The sequence below is a fragment of the Hemitrygon akajei genome, chromosome 5, assembly GCF_048418815.1.
Source record: "Hemitrygon akajei chromosome 5, sHemAka1.3, whole genome shotgun sequence".
NCBI classification, from domain to species: Eukaryota; Metazoa; Chordata; class Chondrichthyes; order Myliobatiformes; family Dasyatidae; genus Hemitrygon; species Hemitrygon akajei.
Window position 1 is genome coordinate 86736714 of NC_133128.1, and position 18075 is coordinate 86754788.

An 18075-nucleotide genomic window follows, 5' to 3' on the forward strand; every position below is an offset into this window, starting at 1 on the left:
CAAAGCCACAATCTGCTCTATTGAAGAAAGTACATAACCCCCTCCCCAAACAAAACTACCCAGGCCCAATAAGCTGTGTAAAACAAACTGTGCTGTTACTTTCCTTAGAAATTCACCAGATTTGTGGAAGATAATGCCCAAGTGGTCAAGGGTTGGGCTAGCGATCTGAAGGTTGTTAGTTCGAGCCTCAGCCGAGGCAGCGTGTGTGTCCTTGAGCAAGGCACTTAACCACGCACTGCTCCTGCACGTTTATAGCCCAGTGGCGGCAGTTGGTGCAGTATGGACAAGACAAGATAAGATAATGCCACAATGGCAACAATAAACTCTGCATGTCACTGTAGGGAAACGATCTGATCCAGAGCAGTACAGCTGTATAAATGCTGACATAGAACTCACCTTTGCCCATCATAAAAGTCATACAAATTCCATTGTGTCCTATAACAGGGAAATATACACTCTTCGCCAAATAATTAATTTGTCTATATATTAAGGGTTAATATAAGTGGGATTCAAAAAGGACAACACATTGAGGAGATCTGGTCATCATTCAAAACTCAATGAAGTGCTTTCTGTGATCAATTCAGGAGGATTATGGTTTCCAAAAACCATGGATTAAAGCAAGCACAGAAATAAACATACAAACAGTAACTTTTCAAAAGAAAATCAAGCTTCTGGATTATTTGAGAGTCCTGTTAATTTCTTAGTATCTCTGATGACAAATTTGGTGCTAGGCATGCAAAAAATAAATCCAACTAGCTTGGCTATTAACATAACCCGAGTGAAAATGGCTTCATTTTCTGTTCAGGTCAAATCAACGAAAGGCAAAGAAATAATACAAATATATACATTCTTCACACTCCAGTGATATCACAAAATGATTTACTGCTGAGGGAGTTCTTCTGAAATTAAGTCACTGTTGGCAAAGATAGCAGGCATCTACTCAGAGAAAGTAACATTTTCACCACTCAGATATCAGATAATGGCCAACTCCAGATCAAAGCATCTCCACAAGGCAGGGAGACCATTATCTCCTCATTCCCTTTTACTCAGACCCTATTTTAATTTGAAATAGCCCATCACAGCAAAAAGACAAGCAATTGGCCCATTTAGTTAGTGCTGGTGGTATAGTCTACAAAAGTCTATTCTATACTTTGAGTGGCTGGTCATGGAGCTCATTAAAGCCTTTCTCCCAGCTACATTGGACCCTTTCCTGTTTACTTATCACTCAAATCAATCCATTGTTGATGCAATAGCCTCTGTCCTGTCCCACCTGGAAAATGGGGTTTCATATGCCAGGACTTCAGTTTGGCATTTAATACCATCATACCCCAGAAACTTGTGCGGAAACTGTCCTTGCTGGGTCTCAACACCTCCCCCTGCAGTAAGACCGCGCGGGCGGCAATGTCTCTTGTCCCATTACACTGAGCACTGGTGCTCCCCAAGGCTGTGAGCTCAGCTGACTGCTGTTCACCCTACTGACGCATGACTGTTATGCAGGATCCAGCTCAAATTGTGTCATCAAATTTGTAGATGACACAACAGTGATTGTCCTTATCAAGAACGAAGATGAGTCGGAGTATAGAGAGGAAGTGGAGTGGCTGGTGGATTGGTGTGAGAAGAACAACCTAAACCTTAACATGGAGAAGATCAAGGAAATCATTGTGGATTTCAGGAAGGCGCAGATGAATCTTCTGCCTCTGCGGATACATGACTCTTCTGTGGAGAGTCAAGTGCAGCAAATTCCTGGGAGTTCACATCACGGATGACCTCACCTGGTCACCTCCCTGAACGAGAAGTCACAGCAGCGCCTTCACTTCTTAAAAGGATTGAGGCAAGCAATGTCTCCCCCACCATCTTAACTGCATTTTATAGGAGCACCATTGAGAACGACCAGAAAGCTGCATCACCATCTGGTATAAGGGCAGTTGAGTATCAGACCGCAAGTCCCTACAAAGGACTGTGAGAACAGCTGAGAGAATCATAGGAGTTTCCCTAACATCCATCGGGACATTTATCAGGAGTGCTGCATATGCAGGGCCCTTAGTTCCTTTAAGGATCCCACCCATCCATCCAGCATCCTCTTTGACTTTCTGCCATCAGGCAGGAGACTCTGATGCATAAACACAAGAACGGTCAGGATGGGAGACAGTTTCTTCCCCCAGGCCGTTAGGCTTCTGAACTCCCTGCTGCATTGTATTCGAAGTGTCACTGGTTAATCTGTTGTGCACCCTACAATATTTAATATTAATTCACTTTGTTAGTTATGTGTGACTCATCTGTAGATTTTAACTTTACCTTCATAAATTATTGTGTGTTATGTGTGTTTACACTGGTTTAGAGAAACATTGTCTCATTTCTATATACATGTATATAGTTAAGTAACAATAATCTTGATTTGACTTGTCTAACTACCTTGACCTTTCAACAAAATGTTCCACTCCACTTTCTTTAACATAGTTGTTGCCTTTTAAAAGTATTCAGGTTATTTAGAACATCAAACACAGGAACAGGTCCTTCAGCCCACAATGTTGTGCTGAACCAGCTAAAATGTAAATCAGAAAAACACCCAAAATCTAATCCCTCCTACCTACACAATGTCCACATCCCTCCATCTCCCTTACATCCACGTACCTATCTAAACATCTCTTAAAAGCCTCTAATGTATTTGCCTCCACCACCACACCAGGCAGCGCATTCCACTCTGAGTAAAAAACACCCCTCACATCCCCTTTGAACCTACCTTCTCTTATCTTCAATGCCTCTATCCTCTCTGGTATGAGACATTTCTACCCTGGAAACAGATACTCCCTGTCTATTCTACCTATGCCCCTCATAATCTTAAAAACCTCTCTCCTTAGCCTCCAGTGAAAACAACCCAAATTTATCCAGCCTCTTGTGAAAGCACGTGCCGTCTAAACCAGGCAGCATCCTGATAAAACACTTCTGCACCCTCTCCGAGCCTCAACATCCTTTTTATAGTGAGTCAACCAGAACTGTACGCAATACTCCAGATGCGGCCATACCATTGTTTTATAAAGTTGCAACATAACCTCTTCACTTTTGAACTCAATGTCTCGACTAATAAAAGCAAGCATTCCATAAGCCTTTTTAACCTCCTTATCAATTTGTGTAGTCACTTTCAAGGAGCAATGAACTTGAATCCCAAGATCTCTCTGCTCAGCAACACCGTTAAGGATCTTACCCTTAACAGTGTACTGTCGCCTTACATTTGCCCGACCAAGGTGCAACACCTCACATTTATCTGGGTTAAACTCCATCTGCCATTTCTCTGCCTATATCTGCAATTGATTTATATTGCGAAGTATTCTTTGCCAGCCTTTTACACGATCCACAACTCCACTAATCTTGGTATCATCTGCAAACTTGCTAACCTACCAAACTACATTTTCATCCAGGTCATTTATAGACATGACAAACAGCAGAGGTCCCAGCACAGATCCCCACAGAACACCACTAATTACAGACCTCTAACTTAAGTCCCTTCAACCTTCTATGCATAAACCAGTTCTGAATCTAAACAGCTAATTTGCCACAGACACCATGCATTTTAATTTTCTAGAACAGTCCCCCCAAGGGACTTTGTCAAATGCCTTGCTAAAATTCACGTAGACAACATCCACTGCCCTATGTTCATCAATGCCTCTTTTCACCTTGTCAAAAAACTCGATCAAGTTGGTAAGACACGACATGCCACCCATGCTGGGTTTCCCTAATTAGGCCACGGGTTTCCAAATGCTCATATATCCTATCCCTAAGAAATTTCTCCAGCAATTTCCTACAACTGATGTGAGACTCACTAGTCTATAGTTTCCAGGATTTTTCCTTGTTCCCTCCTTAAACAGAGGTACAGCATTAGCCACACACCATTCCTCCAGGACCTCGACTGTGGTTAGAGAGGATGTGAAGATAATGGTCCCAGCAATCTCATCTCTTGTCTCCTTCAATAACTTGGGGTAAATTCCATCAGGTCCTGGGGACTTATCCACTTTAATACTCATTAGGAGGCCCAACACTTCCTCCTCCTTGACCTCTAAACATCCAAAAGTATTTATACACCCAACACTGATCTCCTGCTCCTATATATCCTTTACCTTGGTAAGTGCTTAAAGTACTCATTAAATACCTCACTCACATTCCCTGCATCCAAGCAGATGTTCGCCCCTTTATCCTTACTTCTTGCTCTTGATGTACATATAGAACACTTAGAGATTCACCTTTATCCATCTTGCCAAGGCTCCTGGCTTCCTAATTCCCTTCTTTATCATCCCCATGTGCTCTGCTTAATTCTGACTTCCGAGGCTATACATACTTTTCCTTTTCCTTCTTGACTAAATTCATCACCTCTCTGGACATCCAAGGTTCTCTTACCTTTCCAACTCTGTCCCTCCTTCTAACAGGAACATACCTTCCTGTACTCTGTGCAATTGATGTTTAAGCACCCTTCACATGTCCAATGTGGACTTGCCAGAAAATAGGTGTTCTTAATCGACTCTTCTTAGTTCCTACCTAATGCCCTGTAGGTAGAAAGTTGAGAAACAGGACCTCCAGGGTAGTAATCTCTGGACTGCTGCCTGTGACACGGGCTCATGAGGGTACGAATAGGGTGATTTTCATGTGAATTCATGGCTGAGGACCTGGTGCAGGAGGTAAAGGTTCAGATTTATAGATTATTGGGAACTTTTCTGGGGAAGGTACAACTTGTACAAAAAGGATGGGTTACACCTGAACCCGAGGGCATCCAATATCCTTGTGGGCAGGTTGGCTAGAGTTGTTCGAGTGTGTTTAAACTAATTTAGCAGGGGAATGGGAACCGGACTGATAGTCCTGTAGTATTGAAGATGAGGTTTACAAACACAGGCAATGTGTAGTGAGACTTCTAGCAAGGACAGGCTTATGATCTGGCAAAATAGCAATGTAAAAGGCAGACAAAATCGAATACAGGACTGAAGGTGTTATATTTGAATGCGCTCAGTATATGGAATAAGGTAGATGAACTTGTAGCACAGTTACAGATTGGAATGTATGATGTTGTAGGCATCACTGAATCAAAGTACTCCTTGCTTCCTCCCAGTTTTGAGCCAACTACTGAATTACTGTGTCCCACAAATTAACACAGTACTCACAGCTATACTTGAATGTAAAGTTAAGGACTTTTTCCAAACATGTCATGTGAACTACCTGAATTATAAGGAAGGATATACTAGCAAAAGGCTGAGTGTGATGACAATTCACCACATTGATTGGTGAGATACAGAGATTGTCAGAATGAGCCTGCACTCCCTCAAATTTAAATTGGTAAATTGGTTTCTTTGTTTTGTATGCCATTTATACAGATCATTTCATCACATCGGTAGTACAAGGGACAAACAATAACTGAATGCAGAATAAAGTGTTGCAGTTACAGAGAAAGTGCAGCGCAGGTAGACAAGAAGGTACCAGGCCATGACAGGATAGATTGAGAGATCAATATTCGAACATATCACGCACGGGGACAGTTCAACAGTCTTATAACATCGGGGTAGAAGCTGTTCTTGAGCCTGTTGGTATGTGCTGTCAGGTTTTTCTAGGAGGAGAGTGTATCCAGAGTTGGCAGAGGCTTTGATGACATTGATTGCTTTACTGAAGCAGCAAGGAGTGTAAACAGAGTCCTTGGCGAGGAGACTGGTTTTCGAGACATGCTGAGCTGTGTCCACAACTCGGCAGTTCCCTCAATTCTCAGGGAGACCAGTTGCCATCGCAAACCGTGATGCATCCAGATAGAATGCTTTCTGTGGTGCAACTATAAAAATTAGTGAGGCTTGAGGGGGACGTGGTGAATTTCTTTAGCCTCTTGTGGAAGCAAGGTACAAGGGCATTCTCTCTTCTCGGCAATCCCACTGGGCAGCACATACAAAAGCCTGAAAGCATGTACCATCAGACCCTGGGATAGCTTCTAGCCTGCTGTTGTAAGACTACTGAACCTTCAACTTCATCACAGCTATGCACTGCACTTCCACTGTAACTACTTTCTCGTTCTGCATTCAGTTATTGTGTTTTTCTGTATTACCTCATTGCTCTATTGTAATGAAATTATGTGTACGAATGGCATGCAAAAGAACATTTTTTTTTACAAGATATTTACATAAGTCTTCAATATTAGATACTCCGATTATGGATGCAGAAATTAAAGGGGTTATTTCCTCAATGAATTCTGGGAAAGCACCAGGTCCAGATGGGTATACAGTAGAATTTTTAAAATGTTTTTCCGCTACTCTTTCTCCTTGGTTATGCAGGGTTTTTGAAGAAGCAATTAGATTGGGGAATTTGCCACAATCTTTTTATAGAGCTTCCATTTCTTTAATACTGAAGAAAGATAAAGACCCTACTGACTGTGCATCCTATAGACCAATATCTTTATTGAATGTGGACTCCAAGATCTTTTCCAAGTTACTGGCTTCCAGGCTGGAGAAGGTATTACCCCAAATTATTTCGGAAGATCAAACCGGTTTTATTAAAAATCGCTATTCTTTTTTCAATGTTAGATTACTGAATATTGTTTATACTCCTTCACATAGCACTTCAGAATGTGTTATTTCATTAGATGCGGAGAAAGCATTTGATAGAGTTGAATGGCCTTACTTATTTTATGTGTTGGAGAAGTTTAATTTTAGTCCGACATTCATTTCTTGGATTAAACTGATTTATCACACTCCAGTAGCCTCGGTGTTTACTAATAATCAAAGATCTCCCTTTTTTCGTTTATTTCGGGGCACTAGACAAGGTTGCCCTCTTAGCCCATTACTATTTAACATTGCTTTAGAACCTTTGGCAATTGCTATCAGAGAATCACAGGATATTTCGGGTATTAATCGTGGGACAGATATTCATAAGGTATCTTTGTATGCAGATGATTTATTATTATTCATTTCTAACCCTGAGAAATCTATTCCAGCAGTTCTATCATTGTTGGCTCAATTTAGTGAGTTTTCTGGGTATAAGTTAAATCTTAATAAGAGTGAATTGTTTCCTTTGAATAGACAGGTCCCAAGTTATGGAAATTTACCTTTTAAATTAGTTAATGACTCTTTTATTTACTTAGGGATTAAAATCACAAAAAACCATAAAGAATTATTTAGGTTTAATTTTCTACCCTTAATTGATCAGATTAAAGGCTTGTTTACTAAGTGGTCACCATTATCTTTGTCTCTGATAGGTAGGATTAATGCTATTAAGATGGTTATTTTACCTAAGTTTTTATATATTTTTCAAGCGGTACCAATTTTTATTCCGAAATCTTTTTTTACTAATGTTGATTCAAAAATTTCCTCATATATATGGCAGAATAAAAATCCCAGGTTAGGTAAAATATACTTACAGAAGACAAAGAAGGAAGGTGGGTTGGCATTACCTAATTTCAGATTTTATTATTGGGCAGTTAATATTAGATATTTGTTATGTTGGTTGAAAGACTGGGATGGTTCTTTTGGCCCTCATTGGGTGAGTTTGGGAATTAAATCGGTACCAGGTTATGCTCTGGGTTCTATTTTAGGGACTTCTCTCCCTTTTGCTCTTTCTAAATTGCCGAAACGAATTGACAACCCGATAGTTAAATATACCTTACGTATATGGTTTCAATTTCGGAAATTTTTCGGGTTGACTCAATTCGTTTTAAATATTCCTATTGTATCTAATTGTTTTTTCCACCCTTCAATTATAGATCAAGCTTTTTTGGCTTGGAAAACTAAGGGTTTACTAAGATTTTCTGATTTATTTTCGGACAATTGTTTTATGTCTTTTGAGCAATTATCTAATAAATATAATTTGCCTAGATTTCATTTTTTTAGATATTTACAGGTTAGGCATTTTTTAAGTACGGTACTTCCTACGTTTCCAAATTTTGTCTCTTCAGATATTTTGGAGAGTTTGTTCGAATTAAACCCTTTTCAAAAAGGGCTTATATCAAAACTTTATAATATAATTATGAAGATACATTCAGAGCCCCTTTATAAGACAAAAATTGATTGGGAAAGAGAGCTTAATCTTATTATTCCTATTGAGAATTGGGATAGAATTCTTCAATTAGTTAATACATCATCTATATGTGCCAAACATTCATTAATACAATTTAAAGTCGTTCATAGGGCCCATATGTCCAAGGATAAATTAGCTCATTTTTATTCTTATATAAACCCTATTTGTGATAGATGTCAATTTGAAATTGTGTCTTTAACTCATATGTTTTGGTCATGTCCGCTTTTGAAAAAATATTGGAAAGATATTTTTGATATTATCTCTGCGGTATTGAACATCGATTTACAACCCCATCCTATTACCGCAATTTTTGGTTTACCAATGATGGACTCACTTCATTTATCTTCTTCCGCCTGTCGAATGATTGCATTTCTCACTTTGATGGCTAGAAGATCTATTTTGTTGAATTGGAAGGAAATTAATCCTCCCACTGTATTTCATTGGCTTTCTCAAACTATGTTATGTTTAAATTTAGAAAAAATTAGAAGTGGTGTATTCGATACTTCTATTAAATTTGAAGAGATATGGAGACCATTTATTCAATATTTCATATGATGTAATATGACCCTGTTCCAAGCTTATTGGATTTTCCAGCTTTAATCTTATTTATGTTGAGAGGATCGGAGTTGACGACACTGATGATTATGTATTCTTGTGAGATATTATAAACAGCCCTTTTTTTTCCTTTTTAGTTTTTCTTTTTTTTCTTTTTTTGCTTCTTTTTTCTTCTTCATTAGCTATTAGATTAGTAGTTTAGTCAATTTTGCAATCATTTTTTTCTTCTTTTTTCTGTTTTTTTATATCATATATTATGAAATACCTGGATTTACCTTGTTCATACATATACTGTATGGTCCATGTTTTGGGAAAACTCATTTATACTGTAATCATTGCTTATGTATTCATTCATGTGTAATGGGAATTTGTATGTTTGTAATCCCTTTATTAATATATCAATTGTATTTTGTTCATAATATTATTAATAATAATAAAGAGATTGAAAAAGAAAAGGATATTTATATAAGTCAGGTCCTCCTTAACTGGGCATCAGACACTGCCTTGAGGCACTCTTGCTAAGATCTCCTTAATATCTGCTGATTTGCATTTCATGTCCCAATGCTGCTCCTGTTCAATCCCTGCCCTGATCTCAACGACAGTCATCATCAGGGCACCTCCTGAATTCATGTTCCTTGTCTACGTCTGGACCACAGGTGTGTTTAAACTAATTTGGCAGGGGGATGGGACCTGGAGTGATAGTGCTGAAGATGAGGTAGTTACATTCAAGATCTCGAATGCAAATTGCACATTAGAGAGGTGGTCTACTCATAACACTACTGGCAAAAAATTTTCCCTCTTGAGTAACACATACAAAATTTTCCCCTCTTGAGTAACACATACAAATTGCTGGAGGAACTCAGTAGGACAGGTAGCGTCCATGGAGAGGAATAAACAAGCAATGTTTTGGGCCAAGACCCTTGGTTGTGCATCCCGATGAAAGGCCTCAGCCCAAAGCATTGACTGTTCAGATGCTGACTGACCTGCTGAGTTCCTCCAGCACTTTGTATGTGTTACTCTGGATTTCCAACATCAGAATCTCTTGTGTTTATGATTTTCTCCTTTGAATCTGTCTTGTTTAAATGGGTGACAATACACCAAAAGGTGATCTGAATTTGAAGATGGAGCTTGTGCTCGGTCACTCACACCAGTATTGTCACTGTCAGCTGAGAGTACTGTGAGGACATCCTGATTCACTCTGATTTTCTGATAACTTGCCATTTACCTCTCACCAATGGGACAACAATACACTTTCCCATGTCCCCTAGATTAATGGAAAACTATCCAACCATTTTAGAATAAAGTATCTATCTATCTATCTATCTAACTGTAATTTGAAGGAAATGGGTTTCATTTCCTCTATAGCTTCAGGGTTATTTGAAATTAGTAGTCTAACATGATATCAATGCTAAATAAATGAAATTTACTTTGCAGAAATACAAGGTTTTCCCTTTTTTTTACAATGTGAACAAGAAATTAAATGACAGTGACAAATAGTGCATTAATAATTAGAATTTTGATGTGCATACGACAACAGCATTAAATGTGCATCACCCATGACCTATGATGACATGGCTACACTCGTCCTTTCTCCATTATTATTATAAAGGTAAATCCTGTTTCGTGAGGAGTGCATGAGGATGAGCCAAGAGCTGTAACAAGCATATCTAAAAACTCAGTGCTAACCAGGTAACAGTGCAATACACTCAGTGACCTCTTTATTAGGTACACCCGCAGACCTGCTCGTTAACGCAAATATGAACAGCCAGCCATGGGGCAGCAACGTGCACAAAAGCATGCAGTCATGGTCATGAGGTTCAGTTAAAGCATCAGGATGAGGAAGAAATGTGATCTAAGTGACTTTGACTGTGGAATGATTGCTGGTGCTTGACAGGGTGGTTAGAGTATCTCAGAAACTGCTGGATTTTCCACACACAGCAGTCACTAGAGTTTAGAGAGAATGGTGTGAATTATGAAAAATAACTTCAAGGGAGTAGAAGTTCTGTGGGAGAAAACACCTTGTTATTGAGGGAGGTCAGAGAATTGCCAGTCAGGTTCAAGCTGACAGGAAGGCCACAGTAACTCAAATAACCACATGTTACCACAGTGGTGTGAAGAAGAGCATCTCTGAACACACAACACAATGAACCTTGAAGTGGATGGGTTACAGCAGCAGAAGACCATACAGGGTTCCACTCCGGAACCTAATGAAGTGGTCACTGAATGTAAGTGCCAAAGTTTGAAAAAACAACATGCAACAAACAAGGTTAAGTGAGCTGCTAATCAGCAGATCAGACAAGAGATCAAAGGTCCGAGGTCCTATATCTGTGAACAGTGCTGGACAAGTAAACGAGAAAGATGGGAGGGGGCTCCAAGAGCATTTCCACCCTGGAGCCCAGCACTAGATTGCTAACAACAAGGGTAAAACATTCAGGTTCTGTCGTTTTGTCCTTGTAATCCCTAAACAGCACAGGAGCCAGTCTTCAGCCAATTTGATGCACTCCACGTGGCATCAAAGAATGGTTCAAAGTATCAAATACAGCAAAATATTTGGGACCAGACAATATCTGGGCTATAGTACCAGAAACCTGCTCTCCAGAATTAACTGTGTCTCTGGCCAAGATGTTTGAAGACAGTTACAACACTGAAATTTGTTGTCACCTCTTCACAAAAATGGGAACAAGTCCAATTTGACTAATTACTGCCCAAGTCAATCTATTCTCAACCAGCTGCTGAGTGATGGATAATCTCTCATTAGTGCCATTAGGATGATTCCACCGTACAATAACCATACTCATCGATGCTAAGTTTAGGCTCTACCGAGATCACTTGGCTCCTGACCTCACCAGAGCTGAATAGCTGACGTAAATTGAGAGTGCCTGCCATTGACATCAAGGCAACATTTGACCAAGTGTGGCATTAAAAAGACTGGCAAAGGTCCTGAGCACCAGGGGAAAACACTGCAATGGTCGCAGAAAGGAAGATGGTTGTGGTTATATGAAGTCAGTTATCCAGTCACAAGACATTACTCCAGCAGCTCCTTGGGCCAGAATCCTTGAATGGACAGGAGGTTCCGTTGGTATATTGCCTCCCAAATGCCAGGGACAGAGACAGCTGGGATTGAGCCAATAACATTCCTAAGGGGTGGTTGAGCAGCCAGAGGTTGTGGTCCACATCGGTACCAATGACATAGGCAGGAAGATGAGGTGATGAGGTCTTGCAAAGTGAGTTCAGAGATTTAGGTGCTAAGGTAAAGGACAGGACCTCTAAGGTGGTGATCTCAGGATTGCTACCCATGCCATGTGCTAGTGAGGCCAGAAATAAGAATATCATTCAGTTTAACACGTGCCTAAGGAGATGGGGTAGGAGGGAGGCCTTCAGGTTTTTGAATCATTGGGCTCTCGTCCAGGAAGGTGGGACCTGTATGACTGAGAAGAGGAGCAATCTCCTTGTTGGAAGGTTTGCTAGTGCTGCTCTGGACAAGTTTAAAGCAAAGTTGCAGGGGGCTGGGAACTAGAGCGCCAGGGCAAATACTGGAGTGGTTATGAGCAAGGTAGATATTAGCCTGTATAATTCAGCATGGTGGAACTAATTTATTTTTGTTTGTTTATAGATACAACACGGAACAGGCTCTTTCGGCCCAACGTACCACACCACCCAGCAACCCATCTTTTTAACTCTCGCCTAATCACAGGGCAATTTATAATGACCAACTAACCTACTAACCAGTACACACTTGGACTGTGGGAGGAAACCGGAGCACCTGGAAGAAACCCACACACAAACGGGAAGAACATACAAACCTTCTGACCGAGGACACCAGAATTCAACTCCTAAGCCCCGAGCTGTAATTAACTAACCGCTACACTACCATGGTGCCCCACTAATGTTCTATGTTGTATCTATTTCAATGCATGGAGTATTGTAGGTAAGGCAGATGAGCATAGAGCTTGGATCAGCACTTGGAATTACGTTATAGTAGCCATTAGTGAGACTTGGTTGCAGGAAAGCCAAATTAGGTTAGATCAGTGAAACATTGCAGGCTGAAGGTCTGAATTCTGCTGTACTGTTCTATGTTAATCATATTACTTCAAATTTACTGAATACAATGATAAAATACCACCTATTGTGAAATGCTGCTGACATCTAAAGAAATCCTATCGATACATCTATTTCATTATTTCTTCTGTATGCATTCAGGTGATTTTCCTTACAACCAATATATGTGATACAACCCGAATTAACATCAAGTGTTCTGCAATGGAAGGGAAGGGTAATAGGAAAGAAGCTCACCTCGAAGGAAAATACAACTATGCAGAAAATTACTTACAAAAGGGCAAGAATTGCAAAGCGTCTGTGATCACAATTAATGTTGGTGGGTTTCTCTACACAACGCAGAGACATACATTAACTAAGCATGTTGATTCCTTGCTGGAAGCTTTGATAAATGGCAAAACTCAGAGCAGTTTTGACGGCGATGGGAACTACTTCATTGACCGCGATGGCTTGCTGTTCAGGCATGTCCTTAATTTCCTACGAAATGGTGAGCTTCTCTTACCAGAAGGATTTCAAGAGATTCAACTTTTAGCACAGGAGGCAGAATTCTATCAGATAAAACCCCTAATAGAGGCTCTGAAAATCAAGTCAGCTCATGTGCAACAGGCGCCAGAGGTCACATTCCTAGAAATAATCGACAGCCACGATCGCTCTCATGGCCTCAAAATCTACTGCAATTCTGCAGATTTCATTGCAAGGATCAAGTCGCGCATAATTCAAGTGTCCAAAAGCCGTCTAGATGGATTTCCTGAAGAATTTGTGGTCTCATCACATGTCATCCAGTTTAAGTTCTTCATCAAATCTGAAAGTGGGGCACGTCTGGTTCTCAAGGAAGACAACACATTTGTTTGCACGCTGGAGACCCTAAAGTTTGAGGCCATCATGATGGCTTTAAAGAATGACTTCAAGTTGCTGACCAGTTTGGATAGCTCTAGGGGGTCTATTGTTCAAAGTGATGCACTTCATTTTCTGAAGTAAATCCAGTTTCAGAAGAAATACATGTCATAAACAGAGGTAATATTACTCTTTTGTAAATGCTATGCTACAGTATTTAGACTATAGAACTGACCGCTCAGTCAATATATTACCTTCAAGATATGATATGTTAAGCTCCATTAAACTGTAAAGTACAATTTCAGTCTACTGAATACATTATTATCCAATTTTTACATAAACACTTTGCGTCACCACATCACTTTCATGTGTAATCTACTTACTTAGATGTTTAGGACCATTAATTATCTAAAATTACCTAAAGTGCAAAGTACTGCTATTATTTTCTGAATGGGAAAGAAACCAGTAATGTTTCCCATAGTTTCACAACCTTTAAAAATCTTCGTAATCTCTGAAAATGAAATTCTTAGGGAAAAAAAATATTTTTCTACACCTTCATTTTGAAAAAGTAAGTTCTTACCTTAATTATTGAGTTTTTAAATTATTTCAGCTTTCTTACGTAAGTTTTAAATTTAGTGATTAGAAAGTTATCTCTAGAGATGACACAATTTCACTGGAATACTTCAGGGACAAACAGACACAACTACAGTGTGCTACACTAGGACAGAACTGTAAATTTTATATCAAAATAATTCAGGATAAAGTTAATTTAGTGCATAAGGCTGTTCTCATTTAATCACCAGGATTCAGTAATCATTTTTACATTCAAGCTTTTCATTGCATTATAAAGTTATTCAGTCATAAACGGTTCATTTGTTCTCTACACAGAAGCTTAGGAAGAATAATGGCATCGTTTCAGCGCAGTCACGGTTTTCTTCAAATTAGATGCCTCAGATTGAAGATACTCATCTCCTTGAATTAAAATCACTGCCAAATCAGCTACTCTTACCCTGCAACAAATCTATCTTTTTCTGAATTAAATATCTATGGTGTTTTAGAACTTGAAGTCACAGAGAGAGCAATGAAGAATGATCCCCTGTGAGCTTCCAATATCTGCAATACCTCTGTGGGGAAGCAGCTACACAGGCCTATCATTCATCAGAGACAATAAATTATAACAAGCCACTCTTTGATATGTTTAACAGCTTCACTGATGACCATCGCTGTTTCCAGCATTGTATTGTAACTGAGACTATAACAGAAGGAAATGAAAAGCACAGATGGAAATCACATTAGAAATAAAAATAACATTTTACATCCAAAGTACCTCTTGTAACTTCCTGGTATGATAATATAATGAATGATGACCTACAATTATGAATATATAACTAATTGCAAATATCAAACAATATTGTTAAATACAAATAAAATAAGTATTTAAGGAATGTAATTATGCATGGAATGTGTTTCACATATATCACGTTACGAATAAAAACTAACCATTGAGAAAACTATTTTGTTTGAACACTGTATGTTGAAGTTGTAGAAGACTTTCGTGAGGCCTAATTTGTTGTGTTGTGTGCAGTTTGGTCACCTAGCTACAGGATAGATGCCAATAAGCCTGAAAGAGTGCAGAGAAAATTTACGAGGATGTTGGAAAGGTTCAATAGGTTATGACTTTTTTCCCTGGAGTGTAGGAGAATGAGGGGAAATTTGATAAAGGTGTACAAAATTATGAGGGGTATAGATAGAGTGAATGCAAGCAGGCTTTTTCCACTGAGGTTGGGAGACCAGAACTTCAGGTCAGGGGTTAAGGGTGAAAGGTGAAATAGTTAAGGGGAACATGAGGGGGAATGTCTTCACTCAGAGGTTGGTGACAGTGTGGAACGAGTGCCAGCAGATGCGGTGGAAACAAGTCTGATTTCAATGCTTAAGTGAAATTTGGATAGGTACAGTTGCAATCGTTCGGTTCTCTGCGTGATTAACCCATAAAATGTGGTCTGATCTTCATCTAAGTCACAAGAATAGACAAACACATGTGTCCACCATTAGAAAAACACTGAACAAGAATGGTGTTCATGGAAGGATACCACTGAGGAAACCACCGCTCTCCAAAAATAATTGCTGCACATCTCAAGTTTGCAAAAGACCACCTGGGACAATATTCTGTGGACAAGTGAGACAAAAATTGAACTTTTTGGAAGAAATACACACCGTTGTGTTTGGAGGAGAAAGGGCACTGCACACCAACACCAAAACCTCAGCCCAATTGTAAAGCACGGTGGAAGGAGCATCATGGTTTGGGTTGCTTTGCTGCCTCAGGGCCTGGACAGCTTGCAATTGTTGAGGGAACAATTAATTCAAAACTGTATCAAGACATTTTACAGGAGAATGTCAGGGTAGTGGTCTGTCACTTGAAACTTAACAGAAGTTGGATGATGCAACAAGACAATGATCTGAAACAAGAGTAAATCAACAACAGAATGGTTTAAAAAGAAAATTCATGTTTTGGAATGGCCAATCAGACCTTAACCCAATTGAGATGTTGTGGCATGACCTGAAGAGGGTCTTCATGCAGAAATACTGATGATTTGAAACAGTTTTGTATAGAAAATTGGTCTAAAATTCCTCCTCGCCATTGTACGTCTAATTTGCAGCTACAGGAAATGTCTGGTGGAGGTTATTAAATATACTGGTTAGATACTTTTTCCAGCCTGGACTGTGAATGATTAAGCAATGTGTTCAATAAAGATATGAAAGTATAATTGTTTGTGTGTAATTAGTTTAGGTAGATTGAGTTTGCCTATTATTGTGACTTAGATGAAGATCAGACTACATTTTATGAGAAAATAATGCAGAAAAAGGGTTCAGCTGAAGGATCAACAACCAAACAACACAGATTTAAAGAAATTGGCAGGATTAGCGGTCAGAATAAGGAAAGATTTTATTTGCACTGAGAGGATGATAGGTGTCTGGGTGGGAACGGCAAAAATCTCACCAGCTCTAAAAAGTCTCTGGACGTGACCTTCAGGGCTTCAGATCAGAAGAATTGAAAATGGGCTAACAAGGTTACGGTAGACAAGTCTGCTCAATACTGTCCAGTTCCAGATAGTGGATGCATTGCATGAGCATGTCATCAGTAAAGTTGTAAGTAGAAACATAAGACAAAGGAGCAGAATTAGGCCATTCCACCATGGCTGATTTATTACTCTTCTCAATCCCATTCTCCTGCCTTCTCCCCATAACTTTTTGACACCCTCACTAATCAGGAACCCATCGACCTCTGTTTTAAACATACCCAATTACTTGGCCACTACAAACACCTGTGGCAATGAGTTCCACAGATTTACCACCCTCTGGCTGAAGTTCGGCCCGAAATGTTGACTGTACTATTTTCCATGGATGCTGCCTGGCCTGCTGAGTTCCTCCAGCATTTTGTCTGTGTTGCTCGGATTTCCAGCAAATGCAGATTTTCTCTTGGTTGTGGAATCTCCTTCTCATCTCTGTTCTAAAGCAACGTCCTTCTATTCTGAGGCTGTGCCTCTGGTCCTAGACTGCCCCACCATAGAAAATATCTTCTCCACATCCACTCTATCTAGGCCTTACACTATTTGATAAGTTTCAATAAAATCTCCCCTTATTTTTCTAAATTACAGGGAGTACAGGTCCAAAGCCATCAAACACTAATCATATGTTTAACCCTTTGATTCCCAGGATCATTCTTGTGAACCTCCTCTGGATCCTCTCCAATGCCAGCACATCTTTTCTAAGGGGCTCAAAACTGCTCACACTACTCCAAGTGCAGTTTGATTAATGCTTTATAAAACCTCCAGCATTACATCCTTGTTCTTATATTCTAGTCCTCTCAAAATGAATGCTGACATTGCTTTTGCCTTCTTCACCATTGAATCAATCTGCAATTTACCCTTTAGGGAATCCTGCACTGGGATTCCCAAGTACTTTGGTATCTCTGATTTTTGAATTTGCTCCCTATTTTTTTAAATAGACTATTTAGAAAATAGTCTACACTTTTATTCCTTCTATCAAAGTGCATGACCAAGTATGTTCCATCTACCACTTCTTTGCCCATTCTGTGTAAGTCTGTCTGCAGACTCCTTACTTCCACATCACCTGCCCCTCCATCTATCTTTGTATCGCCCACAAACCTGGCCACAGAGGCATCAATTCCATCATCCAAGTCATTGACATATAACGTGAAAATAAGTGGTCCTAACACCAACCCCTGCGGGACACCACAAGTCATTGGCAGCCAACCTGAAAAGGCCCCTTTATTCCCACTTTTTGTCTCCTGCCAGTCAGCCAATCTGCTATCTACACTAGTATCTTTCCTGTAATAGGAGTCTCGTTTGACAGTCTTATGTGCAGCAGCATGTAAAAGATCTTCTGAAAATCCAAGTAAACGACATCCACTGACTCTTCTTTGTCTATCCTCTCTGTTACATACATGAAGAATTTCAAAATTTCCCTCTCAGAAAACCATGCTGACTGACCTATTTTATCCTGTGCCTCCAAATACCTGAAACCTTATCCTTAATATTGGACTCCAACACCTTACCAACCACTGAGGTCAGGCTAACT

The 18075-nt window shown here is 39.6% G+C and overlaps 2 protein-coding genes across 6 annotated transcripts in view; one reads left to right on the forward strand and one right to left on the reverse strand.

Moving 5' to 3' along the window:
* The window catches only part of kctd4 (potassium channel tetramerization domain containing 4), a 32752-nt gene extending 16547 nt beyond the window's left edge, over positions 1-16205 (forward strand). Inside the window, exons 2-4 of one of the 4 annotated variants that reach the window (XM_073045972.1) lie at positions 10196-10275; positions 12200-13656; positions 14365-16205. In XM_073045972.1, coding sequence (XP_072902073.1) covers positions 12847-13620 — 774 coding nt within the window. In that variant the 5' untranslated portion in view covers positions 10196-10275; positions 12200-12846 and the 3' untranslated portion in view covers positions 13621-13656; positions 14365-16205. The remainder of the gene's footprint in view (positions 1-10195; positions 10276-12199; positions 13657-14364) is intronic. The other 3 variants (XM_073045974.1, XM_073045971.1, XM_073045973.1) reach the window with 3 other exon arrangements.
* Positions 1-18075, reverse strand: part of LOC140727957 (general transcription factor IIF subunit 2-like) — a 133037-nt gene that overhangs the window by 47923 nt on the left and 67039 nt on the right. The gene's annotated exons all lie outside the window — the stretch shown is intronic.